We start from the raw sequence: 16,698 nt of genomic DNA on the forward strand, positions 1-16,698 counted from the left end.
GTCTGCTTTTATTTCTTAAAGGCAACAGACTATGTGAAAGTTTTAAAGCAGTCTTGTAGTGCCAGTTCAGAGCGGTCGCGTCTGTACCATTGTTTTTTCCTCATAAATGCGAACACGAAAACTAAAATAAAATGAATATTTTAAGTTCTATGGAGACTGCAGAGCCAACCCTTCCTCATCCGATTTGCGCAGTGTAATTAACAGAATTACAAAAAATCGATTTTGCCTCCTATGTTTTTGTCACGCATGAATGTGTGTCTTTTCCCTAATATTAAAAATAAAACATAGACTGATATTTGTCTAATGTCTGGAGTCCTTTAAGGAAGTAGCCGATATACGTTTCAATACATGTATTTTCTGAGAATTTTTACTTCAAGTTTTGACTGCAAATGTCATCATGTCCATAATGCTGGACTTCCCCAATTTTAAATAATTTATCCTCGACTAGTTTTGTGGTGTAGGTCTACGTATTTTATAATGTTAACTTCAAATAATACTAATAGCCTAATTTAAAGATAAGGCAGCATTGGATATGGACGTAAGGAGAATAACGCTGGAGTTGGAAGAGGTGTGTCGCGATTCTGTAGGTTCGTGGATCTGAGTCGTGTGGCGAATCGCGATTTCGGTTTCATATTGCATATCGTTACAGCCCCAAAGTTAAGTTCTACTTAGTTATTTTGGTGAAAGTAACAATACATGAGTAATGTAACGCATTACAATTCTGGGACAGTAATATTGTACGGTAATTAATTACTTTTAAATAACAGTAACAAGTAATACCTAATGTATTACAGTTTGGAAGTAACTTGCACAACACTGTTAGTAATGATAATAAAGCATGAGTAGATGTGTCCAAATGTACATGGAGGATTAGCAAGTCAGAAGCAAGAGGAAAGATGGCAATTGGGTAATGGTTGACGACAAACCTTGAATTTGCCAATAAGTCTGTCTTCATCTGCTGCATTCTGCTCAACATCAGCATCATCAGAACACTTCCCGCGATACAAGTTAAAGGTGTGAAGCCAGTCTTCAAAGGTGCCGTACTCGTATTCAAGCTCTCTGTTGTACACCTGTAGAGGAAACAAGAATTCCCACACTCCTTTAGGCATCCCATATGTAGGACTGGCCTGGGAGTCGATTTCCAAAAAGAATCAATTCCAAGGTGTAGGGCAGGGTTCCCCAAACCCGGTCCTGGAGGGCCACTGTCCCTGCAGAGTTTAGCTGCATGATCAAACACACCTGAGCGAGCTAATCAAGGTCTTCAGGATCAGTAGAAACTCACAGGTAGGTGTGTTTGATCAGGGTTGGAGCTAAACTCTGCAAGGACAGTGGCCCTGGACCGAGTTTGGGGAACCATGGTGTAGGGAATCAAGAGTTGATTCCAAATCCAATCCATCAAAGGAAATCGACTCCTCTTTAAGAGCCTATTACACCTATTATCTTCCAAAAAACATTTACTAGATCTGGCTACATAACATATAACTACAGACTAGATTCACGAGAGGTCGGCTAATGTGTGTAAAAGTAAAAAATACAGTAATTTCATTAATTTACCAGCGAGCGTACTTGGGAAGCACTGAAAATGAATGGGGTTCAATGCTGGAAGTATCAGTGGTTGGAACTAATGGGCGGGTCCATGACACGCGTCACTTCCGCATTCCTGAGTTACAATGGCGGTCTATGGGACTGTCAGAACTCTATTAATACATGGCTCTGGATAGACGTACAGGCGTATTTGATAGACATTCGTAGCACCCAATAATACGGCTCTGGGCATTCATAAACCACGCCTAAGTATGTGAAAATGAACATGTGGTTTCCAGACCACGTTTCATTCTCATTCTCAGACTACAGGTAGACCTGTTCGCCTCACAGAAATCCAACCATTGTACACTGTGGTATTCCCTGACCAAGGCCCCTTTGGTGTCTCTCCTGCCACAACTATGAGCTACTGCTGAAGTGGTCGAGATGTTGTCTCAGCTCCTGAGCATGTGGTGTGTGGTGCACACTGGCCGCCTTTTATACCTGTTTTTCCAGGGGTGTGGCTATACATGCAAATTCCACAGGCCAGTTGGCCTTATCCTGAATTAGGGCTGGGCGATAAAACGATAACGATAATTATCGCGATATAATTTTCCTCAATAAAACGATATCAAGAGGTCGATAAATGTTCGATAATGTTTATGCGTCAAAAGCGGAACGAAACTCATTTAAACCGCGCGCGCCACACGGAGCATTTATCCGCTCGGGTCAAAGTCCAAACGGCAGTGCATTGAGCGGAGCGCGAGCTCACGGAGACGCGCCTCTGATCGTTTTGCTCACGAGATCCAGTGAGAAGCACTTGAGTTCAGCGAAGAACACAAATGTGAAGTTTAAACCAGTTTAAAGGCAGATGAAACAACGCTGACAAAAAGGAGAAACACTGCAACGTGCAACGATCCAGTCAGAATCTGAATTGATACTGAATCCATTTAGCCTACCATGGATTTACTGTAAGGTTAGCCTGGTAATATTAACTGCACCATGAAATGTGGGATATACATATTGAATTGTATAATATTATTAATGTAGACAATGTATTATGACTAATGGAATATAAGTACAGTATTTAATAATGTATTTAACTGTTAGGCTATTGTTTTTCAAACAAAAATACAGAAACCATCAAGTTATGCCATGATAGTGAGGAGCTAAGTTATAGGCTATACATGGTTTTATCTGTGGTTATCATGATCTAAATGCATGATACTGGATGACCAATGGTTAATTTGAATACAACTCAAACAGTCAGAATATTACTTTTTACCAAATAAAAATGTGGTTGTTACATAAGAAAAAAAAAAAAACAGATGTTACTGTTTTTGTTAATGAACATAAATTTAAAGAGTAGTTTAAAAACACAATTAACACTCTGGTTTATAGCCTACAACTTTCACTTAGTTGCAAAAATATGCCTTTAAACTTGAAAAAATAAATATTTGACATATATCGTGATAATTATCGAAATTATCGTGATAATTTTTTTTGGCCATATCGCCCAGCCCTATCCTGAATAGACCATTTCACAAGTTGTAAACAACACTGGTCCAGACCCAGACAGCAAACTGACATTGAATCAACGTGGAAACGACGTCTCTCATGACATTGAAACAACGTTGATTTTGCTCATCGAATTAACGTTGAACCAACGTCAGGCGCGGCATTCTTCAAAGCTAAATGAAAATCGAAAATTGGTTTGCTTTCATAACATTGAAACAACGCGTTGATTTCAAGTTGATTTTCCGTTAGTTTTGAAAGAATCTGACGTTGCTTCAACGTTAATTCGATGAGCAAAACAATGTCACATCAACGTTGTTTCGATGTCATATTTCCACGTTGATTCAATGTCAGTTTGCTATCTGGGGAAACACTTCCTGTTTCAGTTTGTAACTGTTTTCTTTATTTCACATGTAAAGAAAACATCTTAAAGATGTTTGTTTAACTTTTTGATGCAGTTTTAAATGTTCTGTTGGTTGTATTTTATCCCAGCGTTTATGTAGTGTTAAAAAACTGAAACAGGAAGTGCTTCTGGACCAGTGTTGTTTACATCTTGTGAAATGAGGTGTTTGGGGCTCCCAAGAGTGACCCCTAGTGGCAGTATTTTGACACAAGATCTCTGTTCCCTCCATCGGGGAGCGGGGGTTACACTAATGTTGATGTTATTTTAGCATACAGTTTACTTTAACTTTATGTTGTTGCATAGAATGTACAAAGTAAACTTTATAATTAAATTTAACGGTGCACATGCATTTTAGATGTTATTTTCTTGCACCATCCCTGCAGTAAGCTCATGTCTTTGAATGAGCGTAACAACTATCTTCATATTTGTGAGCCTTCATTTTATAAGAAGGCTACTATCTATGATCTTTATGTCTTGTGGTCATGGCCAGATTAAGTAAACATGTTCCTCCAGTCTTTTAATTGCAAAAAATGATCACAAACAACAGTGAGGAATTGAATCTTGAAATCAAGTCCAGAATCAAGAATCTGAAGGTCGATCCCAAAACAATTTGAAATGGAACGTCCCAACACATCTGCCATCCAAAGAGATGAATGACTTCACCTATGCCTTCCCTTTTTAAATGTACTTTAGCTATTAAACACCTAACCTCAAATGTACCTTCAGCTCTTCTATTTTATGCTTCTTCTTCTCTGGTCCGCCCTCTCCAGTCATGCCTTTGTTCTTGTTCCCCTTTCCTCTCTTCTTCTTGGTCCCTTTCAAATCAGAGGCATTGGGAACATATTTGGTCATCAGTGCAACGAACAGAAGAGAACAAACAAGCATTGATTTTCAATATTGCGAATAGAGGGAATACAATTAAATGTAAATAAATATCTGTCAGCTAACTTCATCTTGGCTGTACTAAATATATATAAGGAAATTGTAGATGTATTGTCTTACATCATTAATTGTCTTATGCATTAATATATATTGTAAGGTATGTCCAGTTTAATGAGGAAACTCACATTTTAACTGGACTGAAGCAGTTTAGGTTTACTTGAGTATCCAGATATCATTTTATAGAAAAATCATGTGTCAAATGTGAGTCTCAAACATGATTTGTACATCTCTCAATCATTGTTGTATTGCATTGCATTATGTTTTAAAACCACAGAGCTTGGATAATAAACCTAAGCATTGAAATATCATCTTACTAAGACATATTACTGGCGGATATAGAGAGACGACTGATATTCATTAGCATTTTATGTAAGTAATCTGCTAAACTGTTATAAAGATCTCATTGATTTACACACATTACACTCTCAGAAAAAAAGGTACAAAAGCTGTCACTGGGGCTGTACCCTTTCAAAAGTACACTTTTGTACCCAAAGGCTGCATATTGGTACCTTAGTGGTACATATTAGCACCTAAAATGTACATATTACCAACTAAAATGGACATATTAGCTCATGAAATGGACATATTAGCACCTAAAATGTACATATTAACACTTAAAATGTATATTAGTACCTAAAATGTACATATTAGGTTCTAAAATGGACATATTAGCTCCTGAAATGGACATATTAGCACCTAAAATGTACATATCAGCACCTAAAATGTACATATTAACACCTAAAATGTACATATTAACACTTAAAATGTATATTAGTACCTAAAATGTACATATTAGGTTCTAAAATAGAAATATTAGCTCCTGAAATGGACATATTAGCACCTAAAATGTACATATCACCACCTAAAATGTACATATTAACACCTAAAATGTACATATTAACACCTAAAATGTACATATTAACACTTAAAATGTACATATTAACACCTAAAATGTACATATTAACACTTAAAATGTATATATTAGTACCTAAAATGTACATATTAGGTTCTAAAATAGAAATATTAGCTCCTGAAATGGACATATTAGCACCTAAAATGTACATATCACCACCTAAAATGTACATATTAACACCTAAAATGTACATATTAACACCTAAAATGTATATATTAGTACCTAAAATGTACATATTAGGTTCTAAAATGGACATATTAGCTCCTGAAATGGACATATCAGCACCTAAAATGTACATATTAACACTTAAAATGTACATATTAACACCTAAAATGTACATGTTATCATCTAAAATGGACAAAAGTTTACCTTTTGAAAAGGTACAGCCACAGGGACAGCTTTTGTACCTTTTTTTCTGAGAGTGTAGAAGTTCATATAAAGATCAGCATTTGGACCAATTTTTGCTCAGTTTGGGCCTCTGAATAAAATGTATTTGTTTTTTTTTTCCTTCATTCTCACTGTTATCAGACTATATTAGCCATTAACACCTGATCTATCAAATATGATACTCAACAAAAAACTTTTTTTTAATATATTTTGTCTAATGGTTCAATAAACTGTTCCATTTTAAAACAATACTTCATGTCAGGCATTGTAGGGTTAAATTTAACATTGATTGATTGTATTTGATTTCTACAGGCGTCTTGTATTAGAAACACAATAAACGACACTGCTTTAGTTACCTCCCGCCTCTCCAGAGTCAAAATCTTCCTTTTCCTCAGCTTCTGATTCTTGTGCTTTAAGGACCTAAACCATTCATAAAATAGTATACAATTTGATCAGTAAAAAAAAAACCCTGAATTATACATTTTTATGGATTTCAAGGCATCTTCTGGTAACCTCTTTCAGTGTCTCGATCGAGGCAAAGTATTTGGACCACCAATCCAGCATGCTTTCATCCAGTTCCTCCTCTTCAACCTCTTCCCCCTTCTTCCGCTTCTTTTTCCCTTTCCCACCTTTGTCATCATCTGGCTGCCACAAAATTCAAAAAGCTCTTTTCACACAAAAATAATGCATTTATGGATGTTCATTTTTTCCCACCTAACGAAAAATTCTCAGAACATTCTCAGGAAAGTTCTGAACAAACATTCTACCAGTAACATTAATGATGTTCTCAACGCGTTAGCACAAACGCGTCTAACGTTTTTTCTTTCGTCTAACGGTTTTAAAATGTTCCTACTTGTTTCAGAATGTCCAGAGAAAAATTCAAAAATAATATTTGCATAATGTTTACAAAATGATGGAACATTCCCTTAATGTTTGCATAACAAAGAAGCAATTAAATGGGAAGATAAGCAAAATATTATTTTGTTCGCTGGGATGAATGTTACAGAACATAATAAGAAAGAAAGAAAGAGAGAAACACATTTGATATCTGTATATTTACCATATCAACTTTAACCACAGCATCAGATGCCTGCAAACAGATTCAATAAAATTAAGTCAATTTAAAGCATAAGCAATGTTTTATGAAATTTCTATTGCGTTAGAATATGATTTACCATATACCAGCCAAAAGTTGGGACACATCTGCTTATTGTTTATAATAAAAATCGGTAACACTTTATAATAACTGCACGCTAATAATCATTAGTTAAGCATGAGTTAAGAGTTAATTCATCATTCATAAAGCATTAATAGACATTAATAAGCAGTTTATAAATACAGCTATAAATGCTTTCTTCTTGATTTATAAGCAAATCTATAATTTGTTTAATAATTGTATTTAATCCTCTATTAATGATCAATTTATCATTTAATTTTTTATTTACCAGTTATTTAAGAGTTGTCAGTGTTTTATAAGATTACTTAGAACATTTAAGTAAATGATTAATTAACTATTTAAATGTACATTCATACATCTTATCATTCAGACATATAGTGATGGTTACTTAGTGTATTAATAAATGCTTTATTAACATGTATTTATGCTGTAATTCAGGGTTAATTCGGCTAGTTAAAGAATTTAGTAGCTTAGTGGTCAGTTAACTATGTTTGTAAGCTCATCTAAAGTGAGGATTTAAAGGCTGTAAATATTTCTATGTTCTGTATCACTGTGTTGTGTTTGTTACATTTGACTGTTTAGAAGATTGAAATCTCCTTTATAAATGCTTTACAAGGCATGAATAGTCCTCACTTTAGATGAGCTCACACACATAGTTAACTGACCACTACTAAACGCTTTTTATTTACATTTACTTACACTTAAATAACTGGTTTGTAAATAATGCTATACTTCATTTAGAAATTATTAATTTATCATTAACAAAGTATGAAAATGAAAATAAAATTATTAAATGCATTATAGATATGCGTATAAATCAAGAAAAAAGCATTTATAGCTTTATTTAAAAACTGCTTATTAATGTCTATTTATGCTTTATAAATGATGAATTAACTGTTTACTCATACAAATGATTAATAGCATGCAGTTATTATAAAGTGTTACCTAAAAATTTAGATTTTTAGGTAGTTCCTTCACAAAAACTGTGTAATAACACACATGCATGATGTAGTGATGAAAACATGTGACACAAATGAAAACACTCTTATATTTGAAGGAATGAACAAGTGAAGGAGAAACTTTTCCTGCTTCTGCTTCACTATACAATCCAACATCTTAAAAAATGTGACTCCAAATGTTTGACAGATAAAGTTGATAGACATTTATATATATATATATATATATATATATATATATATATATATATATATATATTGTGTAGAGTTTCCTACTGAGTCAAGTTTGACCACGGTCTCGGTCTTCTTTATGGATGGTTCTGGCTCTGTGTGGATCACGACCTCCTCTGTAGAGGAAAAAACATTGTTATAAGGGATATAAAAGTAAACAGTACCAGTCAAAAGTTACTAAATCTACAGGTTTTTCCATTATTTAGCAAACATGACAAATGTTTACTTATTTAAATGCTCTTTTTATGCTAAAGGCTCACATGATGCAATAAGTCAACTCAAGTAAAGCTACACACTCTCAGGCCTGCATACACACCCATAGCAGACCAGTTATTGACACTCTTGTCCGCCGGCCTGTAAATGAACTTGCGTAGAGATGTGACGGCGTGAGAGCCGACTAGCGTGTAGCGCCCAAACGCCCGGCAGTCCACCACCCGAATGTTCAGAGGGGGATGGAGAAGCTCGTTCTCAGGAAGGTCCTGGAGAAAAAATCCTCAACGTTATCAAATCTTTGCCGTGCGATAAACATCGTTTCGAAAATCCCGAGATATAAAAGTGCAAAGACTCACCACTTCAAACCATTTGACCAGAGTGCCGAAGTTGGGATTCTTCTTGTAGTTCTGAATTAGCGCTGACTGAATGCCTTTCCCCGCACACTCGATGTCCACGCGGGGACGGTCAACTTGGGCCAGGTTCACCCGCTTCAAGTCCCGCAGGCCCCAGAACAGAACCTGCACACACATTGGGGTCATTTACATCCAGACAGTACAAGTTTTTTAAAGCTATATAAGTGCATCTAGCTCTTTTTAAAGGGGCACCAGTGACGGTTCTGGCACTTCTGTGGTGTCGTTTTGTAGTACACTGTACAAAATTGTAGCCTGGATGCCAGCCCGAACTCCGCCCACAACATTTTTTGGTCGGGAAGTTCGGTCTGGACTCGATCCATTGAGGAGTAATTATGATCAGTCAAGAAACGTTCGGGCCAATCAAATTGCCAGGGCGGGCTTTATACGATGATGGACAGATGATCTGCGAGGACGACGTCAAAGAGCGCTTAACTGGTTTCCCTCAGAGATGACTGCAGCTGGAGAATTGAGATGAATCAACACTATCTCACGACCAATTCGTACGAATTCGACGCATGATTAAAAAGTGTCTAATTCGTACTAATTCGTACGACCTCACTCGTACTAATTCGTACGATTTGTCTAAACCCACGTGATGGTTAGGTTTAGGGGCGGGGTAAGGGGTAGGTCATTCGTACGAATTCATACGAATTGGCCAATTCGTAAAATATGTACGATTTAGCAAAATCGTATTAATTCGTACGAGTGAGGTCGTATGAATTGTTACGAATTAGCCACTTTTTAATGATTCGTCGAATTCGTACAACTTTGGTTGGATGTACAGATTCCGCTGTCGCGTCTTTTGTAAAATAAATCGACAGCGCATTCATTTCATTAAGTCAAACAGAGAACTGCAATCAAGGCATTTGTCGATCAGAAAGATATTTTTGGCGTCCTTCCTACTTGATTCGAGAAAAGTGTAACTTATCATCTGGCTCTGACGGTCGTTAAGAAGATGGGACGTAATGAAAAGCCTGTGGTCGTTGTGGTTTCTCGTAAAAGTAAAAGAAGCAACACTCGTTATTTTACTTCTAAAATAAGTAAGTTCTGTAGTTGAAAACTGCGCTATGCAAAGTTGTTGAGTTACTGCGTTGCTCTGATTGGTTGTAGGTTTACCGACTATCCAATTGAGTGCAGAGGTTTTTTTTTCCTGGTTCGGTTAAGACACGCCTCATAATCAAAGCCTTACGGAGCAGATTCAGACTCATATTCTCACTAGAATATGAGTATGACGAAGTCAGGCTAGCAAAATTGCTAATTATTGCGCTGTTTTTTTTAATGCAAACAGTGGACTTGACTTTTTGATCATATTTGATCAAATCACCATTATTATTTTTTGGAGATAAGTTTTCACTGTAATAATTACTGAATTGTCTGCAGAGCCAATTATATTCTTTTGAATTATAGCCAGAAGTGAGAATATACATTTTCGACGTCAGCATTGTAAACTGCACTGTTTGGAAGCACATTTAGGGAATAAGAGGCAGATTTCTGAGCCTCCACCAATTGGCAAACAAGCTGACATTTAAATGGATATAAAATACATCTGAAATGCTAAAACTATTTGACTGTATAGTGTTCAAATTAACATTTTGTATTTTTTTTTCAAAATGTAATTATATTACCGTCCAGCTGTAATCTGTCAAATGTGACTATAAGGCATGAAGATATTGAGATATTATAAACATTACCGTTCCCACTTAAAACTGGCAATGCTTATTTTTTTTAATGGGATATTGCAGAATTTATCAGTGCACATCATTGTTTTAAGTTCATGTTCCTGCTAATCTTGAATCAGAACTACAGCGACACCTGTTCCCTGCTGATGATGAGGGCGGGGCTATAACCTGTCATCATGACTCACATGAGATCAGCCAATAGCAAACCACAACCATTTTCACTCAATATACGGGACAATAGAGGAGAAAAGATGAGCACAATTTATCTTTCATGCCGACTTTCACATCATTATTTCGTATAAAGCTACTTTAAAGCAATATGTTTTAGGGCTGTGAAACGATTAATCGTGATTAATCGCATCCAAAATAAAAGTTTGTGTTTACATAATATATGTGGGTGCACTGTGTATGATTATTTTGTATATATATAAATACACACACATGCTTGTATATATTAAAGAAATATTTTCATGTATATACTGTATATAGATTTATATATAATTTATATTATATATAAATATAAATATTATATATATAAATATTTTTTTTCTTAAATATACAAACGTGTTTGTACTTATATATATATATATATACATATATATATATAAAATAATCATACACAGTGCACCCACATATATTATGTAAACACAGACTTTTATTTTGGATGCGATTAATCGTTTCACAGGCCTACTTCACTTGACTTGACACATTTTGGCTTCAAACCAACGAAATTCACCAAAAGGCAATTAAATTTGTACCTAAATACAATAATTGTGACAACAAAAAAAGTAAAAAAAAAAAAAATGACACAAGAAAACGATGAACTCACCTCAATTCGGTATTTACTCAAGACGGGTCTTATGCCGATAGGAACAGGCAGGATTGGACCGCGATCGATATCTGTAGGTCCGTCTATTGGAGGCAGGTCGGCCTTTCCAGCGGGTCCAATCTGAAAGATTTAGACAGTACATGCATATATATACACACACGTTTACATAAAATGGGGACGTTCCATAAACGTAATGGTGTTTATACTGAACAAACTGTATATTCTCTCCCCTTACATTAACCTGACCCTAAATCTACTCATCACACACACACACACACTAACCCGACCCAAATCTACTCATCACACACAACTTTCTGCAGTTTTACATTTTTTTAAAAAAAACTTTAATTACTTTATTTTTATTCCAGATTTACAATTGAGGACATCCCTAAAGAGAGGTTTAGGGAGATTTTGTTTAGGGAGGTTTTGGTCACTCCTGAGTACAAATCTGTCCCCAAAAAATTATTAAATAGGTATACACTCTCTCTCTCTCTCTCACACACACACACACACACACACACACACTCACACACACTCTCTAACCCGACCTCTATAGAGAGCCTAAGTCCCTCCCCTTCCGGTCGACCACCATGGGACCTTATTTCGGAAAAATATTGAATGGTAGTCAATGGCGAGAGACAACAAATATTTTGATCTCGTTTGAATTGTGCCCTGAATTACACATATGATGTTCGTAAAATTAGTAGATACATTTTAAAGTAAAGAAAGTCGCAGTTTGATGTAAAACCGTTGAGGTATAAGACTGTGAAAATACGTAATTACAAAAACTACAAACCCCAAAGGCGCACATTTTCTCTCAATGAATGAAGCTAACTTTACTGAGGCTAACGTCTGTCATTGTTTCTACAGTCTTACGTTATAATCGTAACGTTACGCCGTCATACCTGAGTGTTTTGTACCAGGCTGCACACACACGAGCAGCGGCTCTCACTCGTTGTTTCGCTTCCTGGGAGATGTAGTTCACAGAGCGATTTTCACATACAACTAACTGTTACTCTTCTGTTTAATGACAAACTGCGACGTTTTCGACTTTCAGAATTATCTTTTAAATTGACAAACATCATATGTGTAATTCAGGGCACAGTTCAGACGGAATAAAAAGATAAGTTGTCTCTCGCCATTGACTACCATTCATATTTTTTCCGAAATAAGGTCCCATGAGCCGGAAGCGGAGGGGCGGGACTTAGGCTCTCTATTCTTCATCCTACCCATCACACACGCACATAGACACACACCTGTAGCAGTTCGAAGGCGGCGAGCATCTCTCCCGCAGTGCAGTTTCCCCGGTAGATCTGGTAATACTCCAGCTGAGGAGGGAAGCGCGGCGGCCCGTAATGCTCATCTGACATCTTGGTTATGGGTTTAGCGAATGTCCTACCCATGAAATCGGCTTTCCCCTTGAGGAGCAGAGTGAGATCGCAGCACATGTATGATTGTGAAAGCATGAAATGCAGAAGAAAACAAACACTTCTGAGGACATGGACACTCACGACAGTGTCCTGGTCATAGATCTCGATGACGATTATAGGAGGATCGTCTCTCAGTTCGCCGGCCTCGCCGTAGAGCTCCACATTATCAAACACCAGCAGCTGATCCCATGTAGGACACAACGTCTCATTCAGGACCTGAGAGAGACACTCAGTGGATCACATCTTCCTCTGAAAGTCTTTAAACTTGGTGTGCTCTGCTCAAGCTGTAAAGCAGCGACACACTAACTTTTTCTGTAAATATTGTCAGTTTAAGCCCGTCAAGCTCTATTATGCTCAATGATTTATTTTCTTCATTTGGCCTGATGGTGCTGACAAAACCTAAACATTGGATGTCGGATAGACGTGCAGATCCTGTCTAGATTGGGTCCGTCGGTCCATGACCAATTCTAGACATCTATTCCACGTCCAAACTAGGTCTAGGTCCACTATTTGGACGTCCAAACATGACCCAACGTCATATGAACGCTCAACATTTGACTTTTGAACTGGGTAATTTTTTTGGACCAGGAAATTTACATGATTAATATGCAATATTTTTTTATTTACAAATATCAACATTGTTGTTATCAACATGATTAATACATATGAATTGCAACGCCAAGGTCATGGGTTCGATTCCCAGGGAAAGAAAGAACTGATAGGAATGTAAATGTGTAATGTAAGCCACTATGGATAAAAGTGTCTCCCGAATGCATAAATATAAATACATGGTACAGAAAACATGTCTTCTACCCTTTGAAACATGTGACTAAAGTTATAGAAGTCGTCTATAATTAGTCTAAATTTGTTGTTGAAAAGTCCACAAATGACCACATTTGGACTATAATTAGCCTTTACACGCAGGTCCAAGGTCAACATTAGACGTCAGGAATTGATGCCGTCTGGCGTTACAAAACATCCCCTTCAGTGGAGTCACATTGTGCAGTGCGCATATGAAATAATTGATTATGAAACCATTTATTATTTGATGTAGCAAACAGGATGTGGAACTGTTATTTAATTCACCTGTTTTAAGTGTAGCACATAACATTCAATCATATTAAAATAAAAAAAATATTAAATAATACGTTAATTTTCGAGATGTTTGAAATCTGCAAAGTGAGATATTTCACTGTAAAAAATATTTTCAAGATTTGTTATCACAACATATTTTCTTTTGTCAAATCAACTTTATAATAATTTATTTAGTTGAGATAACTTATTATTATTTTGAGTTTCTGATGGTTAAATTAATCTCCTTCATTGAATTAACTCACTTTTTCCAGTTCAATCAACCTAAAATATTAAGGCAACCCAGGTTACTTACTTTTTTAAGTTAAACCAACAATATTTTTTTACAGTGTAGTAATCACAACATTTTTTCTTTTGTCAAATCAACTTAAATAATTTATTTAGTTCAGATAACATATAATTTTGAGTTTCTGATGGTTATATTAATCTCCTTCATTGTATTAACTCACTTTTTCTAGTTCAATGAACTTAAAATTTTAAGGCAACCAGGTTACTTACTTTTTAAAGTTAAACCATCAATATTTTTTACAGTGTGTATTTGTTATAATTTTAATGAAAAACTTTTGAATTTGGGGTTTTTCATAAGCTGTAAGCCATAATCATCAAAATTATAACAAATAAAGGCTTGAAATATCTCACTTTGCATGTAATGAGTCTATATAATATAGGCTATTCATTTCACCTTTTAAGTTTGATTACTGAAATAAATGAACTTTTGGAGTTTCACCTGTAGTTAGTAGAATGTACCAACTAATAATGTTTGAAATGTCACCAAAATGAATTGAAATGTTATGGAAGGTACTGGAAGAACATGTATCTCACCTCTGTGACTTGACTGTGAGTAGAGAAGAAAACCCTGGCGAACGGGTCAGACAGGCCTGTGCTGTCGGCCGCAAACAGACTCCTGGCCTGATACATGTGAATCCTCAGCTGGAAGATCTGCTTCACTGTGGGGGGATAAGGGTTATCACCAACTACATTATTCTATAATTCAGCCTCAACTGGGAACAATGTACTCGTTACATCATAAGAAGAATGGCATCTATGCTAATTTGAGTGTCTTTGTTTATCCCGAGGTTTTCACGCAACCTGCCGGATCCAGGCCGTATCCAGATCTGATGGGGAGCTTAGCCTGGACCCGATGACAAGTGCCAACTAGCCTCTCCCCATGGAGGATCCCTATTCCCACTCAACAGATAAAGCATTGTGAAATCAAGGTTCGTGTCCCAACCCCGAAGTAATAAAATAAAATTAAATTCTGTATCAAAATTTATACGCAAACATTCTGTCATCATTTACTCAACTCAAGTTTCCTTCTTCTGCTGAACGCAAAGGAAGACATTTTGAAGAGCGATTGGAACCAAACAGTTGTTTGGCATCATTGAGTTCAATAGTAGAAAAAAAAAAACAATGGAAGTCAATGGTGCCAATGTTCCAATCGTTCCTCAAATTGTGTTCAGCAGAAGAAAGAAACTCATAGAGGTTTGAAACAACTTGAGGGTGAGTAAATGATGACAGAATTTTCATTTTTGGGTGGAGTATCCCTTTAATGCGCATGTGAACGCCTTCAGCGTTATCACAGGTTCAGTTTAAAGTCTGTTTAGAGAGAACGGTGTCGTCTTAGTGGCCCCCAATTTAATAACAAATGATCATTTCGACGGAAGTGAATCAATCAAAACTAACTTTAGCTGGAAAATAACATTATTCAAGAACCGCTATAAAACCAAACCATCTGTGTTACCTTAAATTATACGTTTATCTCAGTAAAACTGCTTGAGACAATCTACATTGTTAAAAGTGCTATGTAAATGAGGATAGACCATCTGTAGCCAATGATATACAGTAGATGCATGGGTCTCTTACTGGAGTACACCAGGCTGGTGGGCGGCAGGGACTGGGCGCCAGGCGCTTTCACCGCCATGTTCTCCTCGAAGCCGTTCGGCAGTCCGCTCAGGTAGTCCTTCCGCTGTCGGCTCAGGCCGAGCCACAGGTACAGCTCAGTCTTAGCCTGAACCGTCCAGCCCGCAGGCCCAAAGCTTTTCTTACCAGGAAGCTGGAAAGACAGAGTGAAAGTAAATGAGTACTTGTTGCTAAAGCATATCTATGTGTAACGGAGGCCAGCTAGTTGTCGCTGTGCAAGTAAACCTCACTCCTCTGATCTCAATGGGCGGTCTAGCGACAGAGGCTGCAGTCTTTAGCCTCCTTGCTACTCTCATGCCGGAGACCCGGGTTTGAGGCCCGCTCGGAGCCGAGTGGGTTTGTTACATATGGAAGTGTGTTTCCGCCACAGAATGAAAAATAAAACTCGATGTTGTAATTTCGATGTTGTATCTCGCAATTCTGAATTTTGATCTCACAACTGCATGATATAAAGTCACAATTATGAGATATAAATTCGCAGTTGCAAGGAACAAACTCAAAATAAGGACTTTTTTCTCAGATTTGCACGCTTATATCACGCAATTCTGACTTTATGTCTTGCAATTCTGAGAAATAAAGGTAGCAACCGTGAGATAAAAAGTCGCAATTATCTTTTAAAATGTTTTCTCATGTGGCGGAAATATTTCCATACATATTAAGTACCATATCATATTTTTTATTGTTCTTTTTTAAAGGTTGGTTCCACCATGAAATATAAAAGAGTAATTGCAACTTTTTATCACTATTCTGAGAAAAAAAGTTCAAAATTGTGAGTTTATGTGCAATATGTAATAGCGATTTGAGTCATTTTCCAAAGGATTTGATGCGTGAATCCATAACATGTCTTGTAAATCTTTACTTTTATGCGTCTCTCTTGTTACATTATAAGAGAAATCAACCTCCAAACTACTTTACATTTATTGACGTTCCAAAAACATTCAAAACACTGTCTTGCACAAACCCTTCCTTCTTTCTTCTTCAAAATTGTTAGGCGTACGTAACACGTATAAAACTAGTTAAAGTCACGTGGTTTACAACATTTACAATTATCAAAAAACATAATCACTCTTAATATAA

General features: G+C 36.4%; 1 protein-coding gene across 1 annotated transcript in view; it reads right to left on the reverse strand.

Moving 5' to 3' along the window:
• The window catches only part of otofb (otoferlin b), a 53,654-nt gene that overhangs the window by 17,173 nt on the left and 19,783 nt on the right, over positions 1 to 16,698 (reverse strand). The window contains exons 18-30 of the mRNA XM_089120022.1: positions 15,565 to 15,754; positions 14,524 to 14,648; positions 12,691 to 12,825; positions 12,436 to 12,597; positions 11,180 to 11,299; positions 8,615 to 8,776; positions 8,362 to 8,524; positions 8,091 to 8,161; positions 6,742 to 6,771; positions 6,195 to 6,326; positions 6,038 to 6,101; positions 4,160 to 4,254; positions 927 to 1,070 (exon numbers count right to left, since the gene is read on the reverse strand). Of these exons, the coding sequence (XP_088976148.1) occupies positions 927 to 1,070; positions 4,160 to 4,254; positions 6,038 to 6,101; positions 6,195 to 6,326; positions 6,742 to 6,771; positions 8,091 to 8,161; positions 8,362 to 8,524; positions 8,615 to 8,776; positions 11,180 to 11,299; positions 12,436 to 12,597; positions 12,691 to 12,825; positions 14,524 to 14,648; positions 15,565 to 15,754 (1,593 nt within the window). The remainder of the gene's footprint in view (positions 1 to 926; positions 1,071 to 4,159; positions 4,255 to 6,037; positions 6,102 to 6,194; positions 6,327 to 6,741; positions 6,772 to 8,090; positions 8,162 to 8,361; positions 8,525 to 8,614; positions 8,777 to 11,179; positions 11,300 to 12,435; positions 12,598 to 12,690; positions 12,826 to 14,523; positions 14,649 to 15,564; positions 15,755 to 16,698) is intronic.

The sequence above is a fragment of the Pimephales promelas genome, chromosome 15 (assembly GCF_988280905.1).
Source record: "Pimephales promelas chromosome 15, fPimPro1.hap1.1, whole genome shotgun sequence".
In the NCBI taxonomy this organism is placed as follows: Eukaryota; Metazoa; Chordata; class Actinopteri; order Cypriniformes; family Leuciscidae; genus Pimephales; species Pimephales promelas.